Here is a 13079-nt window from a genome sequence, read left to right as displayed (position 1 = left end):
AGCAGAGCTCCTCCATGTGGGAGCTCACTGACCACCAGAGAGAAGGTCCTGCATTGAGCGTCTACCCCCTGGTGGTCAGTGTGTGTCATAGTGACCAGTCATTCCCAGTCTTTCTGCTGTTAGGGTCAGTTTGCATATTACCCTTTCACTAAATAGGATAGAGCCTGGTGCACGGGTGGGGGCCTGCTGGTTTGCCCTGAGTGGTGTCCCGGATCAGGGTGGAGGTCCCACTCGGGTGCCTGGCCAGCCTGGGTGAGGGGCTGATGGCTGTTTTCAGGCTGCCTGCACCCCCTTCAGGGTGGGGGTCCCCACTGGGGTGCCTGGCCAGCCTGGATTAGGGGCTGATGGCTGTTTTCAGGCTGGCCACAGCTTCCGGGGGGTGGGGGTCCTCCCTGGGGTTCCTGGCCAGCCTGGATGAGGGGCTGATGGCTGTTTTCAGGCTGCCCACACCCCCTTCAGGGTGGGGGTCCCCACTGGGGTGCCTGGCCAGCCTGGATGAGGGGCTGAGAGTTGTTTTCAGGCTAGCCAAGCCTGCAACTGAAGCTTCCAGTTTCTCCTTTTTTTTTAATTTTTTATTCTGGTATTTATTTACCTTCTGTAATTGAAACTTTGTTGCAGCTCCAGCTCCGAGGCCTGCTGGCTGAAAGCAGGTATCTGGGGTTTGTTTAGCTTCTATAATTGCAACATTGTTGCTTAGAGTGCAGCTTGAGCCCAGCTGCGGCAGGCGGGGAACCTTGGCTTCCTCCATCACTGGAGCAAGCAAGCCTCATGTTCGCTTCAGCTGCGTGGCTGCCGACCGCCATCTTGGTTGGCAGTTAATTTGCATATCACCCTGATTAGCCAATGGGAAGCATAGCGGAGGTATGGTTAATTACCATGTTTGTCTATTATTAGATAGGATACTACCACTATGCCAGAATTCTAGTCATCATGACATTGATTTTTCTCACCAAAAATAACTTTGAATGGGGAAACATCTGGGTTGCTAATGGAAATTTTTAGAATATATTTTATAGTGGCTCCTTAAAGTTCAATTTTGTTGGATTTCACCTCTTGATCATATATTTCTATTATATTATTATTTGTGTTCAATTCATATTGTTTCATTATCATTTGTTTAATAGTTTATCAGTATTCATTCAGAGTGTTATAATTTCATTGAAGTATATGTTGCATTATATTGAAAAATATACGAGGATCATGTTTTGGGTGGAATCTACCTGATTCACATGTTGAATTCCTGTAATGATATAGGACAGCCGTGGGCAAACTACGGCCCGCGGGCCGGATCCGGCCCGTTTGAAATGAATAAAACTAAAAAAAAAAAAGACCGTACCCTTTTATGTAATGATGTTTACTTTGAATTTATATTAGTTCACACAAACACTCCATCCATGCTTTTGTTTTGGCCCTCCGGTCCAGTTTAAGAACCCATTGTGGCCCTCGAGTCAAAAAGTTTGCCCACCCCTGATATAGGAGGACACTGTGATATGTATCTATAGGATTAGAAGATATATATCTTTTTTAGACAAAACTCTATGACATATGAAGAACATTAATATATTTGATAATATAAGGGAGATAAAACAGGATTTTTATAATATTTTCATGAGTTTTTCATATCTGCTTCCTCCTTTTATTAATTGCATTCTATTACAGTCATTTAATTCATGTATAAAAGTATGATTAAACTACAAAAGAGACTATTGATGTTGTTAACAACAAGCCTGATTCAGGCATTGCATTAGTCGGTGTTCTCCAGAGAAACAGAACTAATAGGAGATATATCATCGATATATCTATATCGATCTCAGTATATAAAGATATTTGTTATGAGGAATTGGTTCCATGATTATGGAGGCTGAGAAGCCCCACTATCTGCTCTCTCATGCTGGAGACTCAGGTATACCCAGTGTGAGTTCAAAGGCCTGAGAACCAGGGGTGCTGATGGTGTGAATCTCAGTCTTGAGAGCAGAAGAGATGACACATCCCAGTTCAGGCCCTCAGTGGATTAGGTGATGCCCACTCACGTTGGGGAGGGCAATCTACTGAGTCCACTGATTCAAGTGCTAACCTAATCTGAAAGCACCTTCACAGACACATGCAGAAATAATGTTTAATCTGGGCACCCTGAGACCAGTAAAGGTGACACATCAAATTAACCATCACAGTTATGATGTCATCATTAAAGCCAATATTTATCAATTGCCTCCCAAGTGTAAAGCACTGAAGAAGGTGATATTAACATTTGATAACAACTTTTAAAGGGCATTTATAAAATACCCTTTAAAATATCACTTATTCTCTAAATATCACTTATTCTCTAAATATCTGAATATGCAGTTTCAAAGATCAATGTGGATTAGGAAGGTTTTAATTTGAGCCATGGATTTCAGGTGCAACTACAAATCAGTAGCATTTTAATACTGAAAATCTAATGTTTTGGAGAAAATATTGAGGATTCATACATTCAGAATATGTAACATAAGTTAATTATAAAATTTATAATGAAACCTGACACACCTTTGCTTTTTTAATCCTATTAATCAGGTATTTGATTAGACCAAATTGTTTTGTTGTGATAGTTTTTAGATGAGGAAGTTGCCAAGTATTCTTTTTTACAATGTTATCTGGATTTTGAGGAAGAGAGAAAAGTCCTCCACTGCTACCTCATGAAATTAGAACTTGGAGTTCTTTTCATAGTGCAGTTATTCTGGTTTTCCTCCTGAAACCAGGTTAGAAATCAAGTTGTCTAGTATCTCTAATTCTTATTTTCTCCCCTCTCTATTAATCCTCTGGAATCTTCAAGGTAGTAACTGTTGTGTTTCCTCTCATCTGCTTCCACATTTGTAGGGAAAATGGGACTCTATTGTCTATTTATATATCAAGATCATTTTCAACCCAAATTATTCTATTCATGTAGAACACTTAGGAACCAGGAATTACATAATGTGAATCCCTCATAATAAATATGAACATATGAATAGTAAGACCACTGATAGGCCTAAAAATGAGAGCACTGATTCAGAAGTAAATAGACTCGCCCTACCCGCTTTGACTCAGTGAATAGAGTGTTGGCCTGTGGACTGAAGGTTCCCCTGTTCGATTCAGGTCAAGGGCACATGTGTGGGTTATGGGCTAAGATCCCCAGTAAGGGGTGTGCAGGAGGCAGCTGATCAATGATTCTCTCTCATCATTGATGTTTCTATCTCTCTTCCTCTCCCTTCCTCTCTCAAAGCAATAAAAATATATTTAAAAATCAAAACCAAAAAGGGTGGGGGCTAGGGGGAGAGATCAACCAAAGGACTTGTATGCATGCATATAAGCCTAACCAATGGACACAGACACCAGGGGGGTAAGGGCATGAGTGGGGGTTGGAGGAGGCAACGGGGGGATAAGGACACATATGTAATACCTTAATCAATAACTAAAAAAAAGATGAAAAAAATAAAAACACCCTGATGCACATACATACATATTCTTTTCTTGGTCAATACAGCAAGTCATTTTTAAAAGAAGAAAAAAAAAAGACTCACACCAATGGGTTCATTTAAAATTAAGCAGAGCTATGCTGATAACAGCAGATGTCTAGTTGTAATTCACTTCCCTAATGCTGACGAATATATGTATTCATAAACAAATCAAATGAATTGCCAAGAGATAAATGCTACTGTTAACACCCCATCAAAACAAAAAACAAAAGTAAATAGACTCTTCCACTGACTAGATGTAGTCTTAGCAAAGATATTTTCCTGCTTTGGTTTTCAAATATCTTCTCTATAACTTCCAGCTCTATTAGTCTAAAATCCTTCCTTCCTTCTTTCTTTCCTTTTGTTCCCTTTATCTCCCCCTTCTCTTCTTCCTTGTTTTTAGTTCCTCTCCTTTGTTCTTATTTTTTTTTTAATCTGAGTTCTTTTTTCCCTGCCTCTGAAAGATTTTCTTTCTGATCTTTTTTATTCTATATACATTTTATAATTTCCTCCATTTCAGGGCTTTAGCTATTGGCTTTCTGCAGGTGATTCTAATTATTAACTTTCTTTTTATCTCCAACCCATCATTTAAAATTACCTTTTAGGCTTCCCTCCAAATCAAAGTTCTAAATGAGATAAAAGGAACAGATAAACCAAAACAGTAAATTTATTCCATCTTCTGTCTTCTACATATCAGTTATTGTGTCTTTACACACATTGATTACAAGATTCAAAACTGCTAACAGCTTTAGCTCTTTCTTTCTTGCCTCTTATAGTGAATCAACCAGTAGTCAAATCCCATTCAATTTACTCATAAAAAGAGCTTTCTCTTCCCCTTTCTCTCTGGTTTCATGGGTTCTTTTTGAGTTTATTCTAATATTCTTTTATCTTACCAATGGGAAATGTCTTTGCCTACTTGGTCTTCCTAAAACAAGGCTCTGATCATGCCATTCCTTTGCTTGCTAATCATGAATAAATATATTACATACTCTTCAAAATGAAGTGTAAACTTCATGAACCTGGCACTTAAGCACCCCTCACCCTGTCATTTGTCCCAACCTATTTTCCAAAGTTCTCAATAGAATAAAGTTAAGATCATGGATTTTATGTGTGTCTGGAAAAGTTAGTCTTATTCTGATTCGTGGTTAGAGATTTTACTCCTAACACCAACCAGCTCTTTTGCAAAGTATTTTTGAGAATCATAGAGAATGAGACAGTAAGGGCAAGAGAAGGTAAATAAACTCACTTGTTAATAACTGGAAACACTGCCAACGGTATGTTTCCTCCAGGTAGTTTAAAAGTAGCTTTTAATATAATGGAACACAGAACATTTGAATACAAACTACTCTGTTCTTGCCATAGCTGGTTTGTCTCAGTGGATAAAGCATCCCCTGGGCTGAAGGGTCCTGGATTTGATTCTGGTAAAGGACCCGTACCTCAGTTGTAAGCTTGATGCTAGGGATGCTAGTCTGGGCGCATGCCAATCGATGGGTCTCTCTCCCCCTCCCTTCTACTCGCTCTAAAAATCAATGGAAAAAATATCCTCAGGTGAGGACTAACAAAACCAAACCCCAAAAAACTACCCTGTTCTTTACTTTTATCTATTATCATCATTATCATTAGTAGTAGTAGTAGTATTTTCCTCAAGCATACGTGTAGAGTCATTCCTTATGTAATTTCTTTTAATCACCTCTCATTTTGACACTGAAAGATTAAAGTCAGCGGTGTACAGGCAGGCTAAATAGCAATCTCAGAAGGTGAATAAAGAAAAATTGAATTTATTTAATGAAAAGGGAGTGAGGGTGGGGATATCTGAAGTGAAGGGCTACACAGCACTGAGTCAAAGGGTATTGGGTCCATGGTGGCAGCAGAAGTATACTTAGGAGAGTGAAACAAGGAAGGGCATCGAAGAAGCAACAGGAGAGCCCAGGCTGGGCTGCCTTGGCTCACTGGGAAGTCAGAGAAAAGGGGGCCTTGGAAACAGGGTCAGGAGGTTAGTCCAGGATGAGCTGTTGCTGCCTATTGCTTCCCTGGTTGCAAGTCTCATGGGGTCCCTTAGAGGTTAGGGGATACAATGTCTGTGGGGAAAGGAGAGGGGGAAGGGAATAGCACGGGCATGCTCCTTGGAGTGAGAATGGGCACTGGGTCCTTTGTCCTGAGTGTATTTATCTCTCTCTTGCAGGTGGAAAACTTAGGGGAGGTCTCAGGGAAGGGTCTTAAGAGAATATGCATCAGCTTTCCAGGTGTGCTTTCTCAAGGTCCTGGTCTCCACTGATTGGTTGGTGCCGACATTAGTCGATGTAGCTGGTCCTGAGGCAGCCACGCTGTCACTTGTCTGGTTTTGCTGCTTTTCTGGGCCTGGAACTGAAATACAACTGAAGCCTAGATGTTATCTTTAGGGAGGGAACGGTCAGGGGGGTCTAAACCTCCCGACCAGCGATCTGAAAGATGGGGGTCCAAACCATATGACCAGTGATATGATAGGGGAGGGTAGGTTCTTGGGGACAAGGTTCTTGTTTTCCTAGTTTTGCCCGTTGCTAGGCATCCAGGACTTTCTGCCCTGGTGAGCTTCTGTACTTGGCCCATCATCCTTGCTCTGCTCATGTCTGTCTAACAGACACCAAACCTTCTAACTATGGCCTGTAGAAAAACAACCTACATATACAGTGATGTAGAGTCCACCTTTGCCTTATTCTCTGAACCGGATTGCTTAATAAACACTCATAATACCTCCACATTTGTTGCTTTTCAATTGGTAATAGTCTCAACATTTTTTCCCGATTTTTATTATTAATAAACATTTAAAAAAACCATTGCCAAATAAATGGAGGTTGTGATTATGGGAATCCAGTGAAAATAAACTAAAGAGTGTTCTTTACAAAGCTTTTTGAGATTATTAGCTAAAAGCTTTCAATATTTGAAGATTTGAGTAAGACTGAGTGAATAGACACACAGAGGCTCTAAGAGAAGTTTATACTTTTGGATACTAAGTGACAAGAAGTTGTTGGAACCAAAATATGATCGGAGTGGGAGAAATGATATGAGTTTGGAGCAACTGAAGGAGTCATTTCAAGGTGAGATGGCAACTTGAGAATCAGTGGGAAGCCAGAGATGAAATTTATAGCAGAAGCAGATAAGCATTAGGGAGGAAAATATATTTTTTTTTCCAAGACACTTCAGACTGATTGCAGGGGAGAACAGTTGAGACCAGGGAGGAGAAAAAGGAGGAAATTGCAGTATAAGTCAAAGATGAAAAACTGTCAAAGTTAAGTGTGAGGGTTTTATCAATAGCAAGAAGGTGCTAGTTATTGAAATGTGCCACCCACATCAGCTCACCTCAGGGGAGCTAAGGTGCAAGGCTAATATGCCAGTAACAGATGGTTTTCCATTCCTTTTCAGTCAAGTGTGAAGTAGAGCTCCCTGATAGCGAGTCAACAAATAGAAGGGCTTTGAAATTTATTTGTATTTATTGGAATCTGCTATATGTGCTTCTACCTTTGGATATAATCAAACATAACTTATATCTCTATGGCTTGTACATTTTCTTTTGTATTTGTAAAAATAAGTAAATTAAAAGATGATAATGGAAATATAGATCTTTTCTTTTATTCTTAAATAAAACTTATTTAATTATAAGTTTATATAATTTATTTTTAAGCAACCACTATGTTTAGGGAATAAAGATCTTATAAGGCATGTTCAGCTCTCCATCTGCCTTCCAGGGAAACATGTTTAGTAGCAGATATGGTTATAGGTCCAGCATGGAAGGGATAGGGTGACATAGGATTTCCCTTAACTCATAACTGCAAAGTGCTTTATTCTCTCAAGTTTCAAGGACGAGAAAGCTGGCATTCAAAGAAGTTCTGTAACTTGTCTAGAGCCCATGGCTAGTCACATTGGACCATGACTGCAGTGTTTTCCTTTTACTCTTCTTTTATTTCTAAATATCCTGTAGCTTCACTAAATAATCTGACTATTGACATGTCCACTGTCAACTTATATCATCTTTCCTTGGTTCTTGTTACTAGGAGTTGTTGACAATGAAGATACTTTCCTCCTTTTTTATGACTATTTTAGCACCTTGCTAATATATTTACAGTCTACTCTCACTATTTTTCAGCTTCAATGATTGAAAATTCACATTGAGCCTTTTAACACCTTGGCCTTACACTTCCCTAGCTTCTCACTTTCAGTAATTTGCTAAACTCTGTTGAGTTTCTTTCTCAAAATAGACTTTATTTTTCTTAGATCAGTTTTAGGTTCACATCAAAACTGAGCTGAAAGTCCAAGGATTTCCCATCTAGCCTTTGCCCCCACCTCCCCACACACATAGCCCTCCCCCATTATCCGTATCCTCCACCAGAGTGATACATTTCTTAGGATTGATGAACCTACATTGATTGACACATCATTATAGTATCATACAGAATAGTTTCACTGCTCTACACTACAGATCCTCTGTGCTCTGCCTATTCATCCCCCCCACCCCCACCCCTGGCAACAACTGATCTTTTTACTATCTCCATGATTTTGCCTTGTTCAGAATGTCATATAGTTGGTATCATACAAAATGTAGGCTTTTCAGCTTAGCTTGCTTTACTTAGTAATAAGTATTTAAATGTTCTTTATGTCTTTTTACAGCTTAATAGTTCATTTCACTGCACACCACCTACTGGTGATCGAGCCCGCAACCTGGGCATGTGCCTTGAGTGGAATCAAATTGGTGATCTTTCGGTGCTCAGGATGATGCTCTACCAGCTGAGCCACACAGTGTCTCTTCACAGGCAGTGTCACTACTGTAGTTCAGAATAAAATTTTCTTTTCATAGGACTACTTTAGGGGTGTGTTAATCTACCTGTCTATAATAGGTATCTCTTTCTCTCTCTAGTTCTGCTTATAAAGTGCTGTCGTATTCACTTGCTAAATATCAGATCTAGTATTTTACTTTTCCATCCAACAGCTGGCAGAGGCTTTTGTCTAATAAATAAAACTTCTTAGCTTGAAGATCTTACTTCAACCTACCATGCAAACAGAATTTTCTTTTGCTATTATCTTTCATGCCCCCTTATTCCAGACAAACCGAATTTTTATTTATTTTCTCTGTCAGCCTTATGTTTTCTTGCACTTACCTCTCAGGATTTTTCATCATTATTCATTGTTCTGACAACATGATATATCTAGTCAATCTCCATGCCACTACCTCTTCCTCCTGTGCACTTATATCTGCTTCTTCCTTTTCATCTATTCTGTCACTGCCCTTGGGCTCAGCAGTTCTCCAGTGTTTCCTGCAGGAACCTCTTTTCTTCCTTTTTTTTTTCTCCAAAAGTTTTCTTTATTCAAATGCTATATAAGATTTTATTTTATTTTTATTTAAATTCTTTATTGTTTAAAGTATTGCATAAGTCTCCTTTTCCCCCCATTGATCTCTCCCCGGCCATTCCAAATCCCCAGCACATGCCCTCACCTCCCTACTGTCTGTGTCCATTGGTTATGCTCATATGCATGCATACAAGTCCTTTAGTTGCTCTCTTACCACCCCCCTTTGTTCATCAGTTTATGTTGTTCGTTATATTCCACAAGAGAGTGAGAGCATGTGATATTTATCTTTCTCTTACCAGCTTATTTCACTTAGCATAATGCTCTCCAGTTCCATCCATGCTGTTGAACTCCCTCCCTGCATACTCCTGTCGTGAAGATCTTTCTCTTGTGGAAATCTTAAGCTACCACTTTCCTGCTTGGGAACTTTTGTTTGTTCTTCATTTGCTGAAGCAATTTTTTTTTAGCATGGTATTCAAGTCATGGCTTTTTCAAATATTGAGATATAATTGACATTTAACATTATATTAGCTTCAGTTGTACAACATAATGATGCGATATTTGTATGTATTGCAGAATGATCACCACAATAAGTCTAGTTAACAACCATCATCATATGTATCAGAGCATTTTAATGTCTTAACTCTTGTTGTACCACCTTCTTTCATTATGTACTTTTTGTTCTATAGAACATATTAAGTTGTACATCTCTCTTTGCTTTTTCCCTCTCTCATGGAATTTTTCCCCTGCTTTGTCCATCTGAGAAATTCCCAATTCATCTTTTTTTTTTTTTTCAGGTCTCACTGCTTCCCAGTGTGGGCTGAGACTGAGTCTCTTGCTCCTTCTCACAGTATTATGCTCGATTTCTCCTCTAAGTTCTGTGTGTGTGAGTGTGTGCTATTGCCCCAAATCTGTGACTGCATTTTTCTTCACACTCCCTTTCCATATCCTATTTTTTATTTCATCTTTTAACTGCTGTTTAGACATGACCTCCTGAAGCTCTTTCCTGGGCACCCCAAATAGAGTTAATCTGTCTGTTTTTAAGTGTTGCAGTGTTACTTCTGTGTATTTCTTGATTGCTCTTGTCATGTTGTATCACAATTACTACTAGTATATTACATGTTTGGCTTTCCTCTTAACTGTGCATACCAGAGACACTTTATTCATGTGTACATGTGTGTATCTCTAGTATATAACAGAACAGAGGTGCAATGGATATTTATATATTTATAATTTGGTTGAATTGAAATAAACCTCAACATATTGAGGCCAAATGGCTGCTCCAAGTCTCATCCCAGTGGAGCAGTCTTTCCCACAGCAGTCTTTCCTGATGTTTTTCTTCATCATCACCCTGAACTAGAAATGATTCCACCTTTCTCCAGATGTCATAACACCTTGTTTGTCCCACTTTTTTGATACCCACAACTGGCGTTTTGATATTTGGAAGGAATTTTTTTTTCTTCCATCTGAATTGTCAGCTCTTTTAGGGAGAAATTTTAGTTTCTGATCTTTTATCTTTTACTAGAAGCCTGAATTCATGCACAGGTGGAGTCCCTCGGCTTGGCCGGTGATAGGGGCCGATCAGGGCCGATCAGGGCTGATCAGGGCCGATCAGGGCCAGCCAGCCGGGGGGAGGGACTGTGGGAGGTTGGCTGGCCACGGGAGGTTGGCTGTGGGAGTGCACTGATCACCAGGGGGCAGCTCCTGTGTTGAGTGTCTGCCCTCTGGTGGTCAGTGTACATCATAGTGACCGGTCAAACGGTCGTTAGAGGCCCGATGCACGAAATTCATACAAGGGGCTTGGCCCTTGCAGCCGTGGTAGCTTGGGTTGGCCCTAGCAGCCCCGGCTTCATCCGGAGGGTCATCTGGAAGGATGTCCAGAAGGACATCCAGAAGGTCTTTCGGCTGTCTGGTCTAATTAGCATGTTGCACTTTTATTATTATAGATAATACCTAATACATATTCTTTGCAAATACTAGAAACAAAATAAATATGGATTAAGTAAATGACTTGGTGCATAAGATTTTAATGCTCATTGCATGGGAAATCAAAGAAATTTAGAACTTTAAGGAACTTTCGAAAATTTACTCTAAAAGTTTCATTTTACCTCTAAGGGTATCAAGTTCAAAGAAGTTCTGCCCCTGTTTTCAAGATCTCAGCACTTAAGGAGGAAAAATTAGGATACTAACCAAAGTCTCCTGATTCCGAGGCAATGCTTTTATATATTTCTAATTATGCTACTCTGCCTCTTTAATTGAGTAAAGTACCAATGAGTCTTTTTGATGCTTTAAATTGTAATGCCTCCAATTATTGACTTAATTTTTCAATGATAATTTGTAAATCATACAAAAGATCTTTGCTAAATAAGGATGTAAAAAACACTGAATTTTCCAATTGGATAAATGATTTTTTTAAAAGAGGATTATACACCCTTAAAATTAAACCTAATTGAGGAATAAGATATAGAGCTATTACAAAATGAGATCTTCATATAAGCATATTCATTGTCATTTCTAAGAAATACCTTATGAAGAAAACTACCCTTAGAACTAATTTAGAAATGGACCACATATTCAATAGCATTTTTTTTCATTTTAAAAATCAGTACAAGTATGTGACTAGTCATACATATGAATATAAACCATAAATAATATCCACTTTGGTTAAGTAACCTTATTTATACCAGCAGACAAGTTTATTAATATAGTTCTCTGACTGATTTTGCATGCTCATTGATATTTATGTATTTTGCACATGTATACATACAAACTATATAAATGTGTGTAGCATCCATTTGTCACAGTTGCCATATAGTTTGATTCCCCCAGTGAAAAATTGACAAATAGTATACGTCTTGAAAATTAACATTGAGGGGTAAGTAAGAACATGTCATTGTTTTGTACTCTGACTGTGCCATTCTCAGAAAGGCTGGAGCACAGTTTCTAACTGTCTTTTCTATATATTTTTCTATTGAAAGGTAAATAAGATCTGTGGTCATCCAATCAGAACACCCACCGAAAGCCCCCGTTGTTCTTTCGATGGGAGTAAAGAGAAGCTTAGAATGAAGATCTCTACAAGAAATGGTGAAGAGACGCTTGCCAACAGAAGAAAGTAAGACATTTGTTTTACAACCAGAGAGAGAAAAGAAAGTAAGCCATTAATTTTACAACAGAATAGAATGTATTCAATTAAGTAGAACAAAATACACTGTTGAGGAAACAAAAGATAAACATTGATTCCCTTTAAAATCCAATGGTTCCTTCTTATTCCATTAATGAGGAACATAGCTGCAACTTTTGAGGTCAATAAAACTTTCTGTGAAAGGGGCATTTTCTATAATAAATATGGCAGGCCCTGGGCACATGTGATCACCATGCCCTTAAAACGTTGCTCAGCAGATCTCTATGGCTTACTCCTCTTGCTGAAATAACACTTTACACACATTGATTAGCGATGCCCTATTTCCCCCTCTCTATGGTTAACAATACTGTTATGTACACTAGTAAATTTGTTAATAGGGTATATCTCCTGATAAGTATTCTTAGCACAATAAAATATAAAAAAATGTAAATGTAGCTAGTGTGACTGAGGATTGAAGTTTTAATTTATTTCATTTTAATTAGTGTTGGTCAATATTCTATGTAGCTACTGGCTACTGTATAGGACAATATAAGACCAAAAGAGTATACATGTGAGTCTTAACTAGGGGTTAAGACTCTGCTAAGAAAGAAGTTGATATAAAGACATTTTCATACCTTTTACCTGGAATACTGAAAATGGCTATCTGTCGATTCAAAATGATCCAACATTGAGTGGCTTGCTCTCCTAACTCACGCTTCTACCATTATACCCATCACTAGAGGCCCATTGCAGAAAGATTCGTGCAATAGGCCTTCCTTCCCCTGGCGGCCAGCACCGGTTTTCCTCAGGACCCAGGCCTTTGGTCTGGCCACAGAGGCGAGGCTTGGCTTCTCCGCTCCAGCTGCAGTGTGGAGGGAAAAAAAAAAGCCTCTTCAGTCTTCAGTCATCTTCAGTCTTCTTCAGTCTCCGCTCCACACCTGCATATGCAAATTAACCACCATCTATATTGGGTTAATTTGCATACTCATCCTGATTGGCTGGTGGGCATAGCAGAGTAACACCAATTTGCATGTTTCTCTTTTATTAGTGTAGATTATTTAACATGTTAAATCAACCTTCATTAGTATCCTTTTGCTACATAATGGGCAGTTACTGAAAAACTCTTTTTTTTTTTAAATCTTTATTGTTCAGATTACATTTGTTCCTCTTCC

At 38.9% G+C, this 13079-nt stretch overlaps 1 protein-coding gene across 2 annotated transcripts in view; it reads left to right on the top strand.

Moving 5' to 3' along the window:
* The window catches only part of GPC5 (glypican 5), a 1292453-nt gene that overhangs the window by 274238 nt on the left and 1005136 nt on the right, over positions 1–13079 (top strand). For both annotated transcript variants that reach the window (XM_014530085.1, XM_014530084.1), the window contains exon 4: positions 11765–11898. In XM_014530085.1, the coding sequence (XP_014385571.1) occupies positions 11765–11898 (134 nt within the window). The remainder of the gene's footprint in view (positions 1–11764; positions 11899–13079) is intronic.

This window comes from Myotis brandtii, unplaced genomic scaffold (assembly GCF_000412655.1).
Source record: "Myotis brandtii unplaced genomic scaffold, ASM41265v1 scaffold71, whole genome shotgun sequence".
NCBI lineage: Eukaryota > Metazoa > Chordata > Mammalia > Chiroptera > Vespertilionidae > Myotis > Myotis brandtii.
This window is presented reverse-complemented; position numbering and strand designations above follow the sequence as displayed.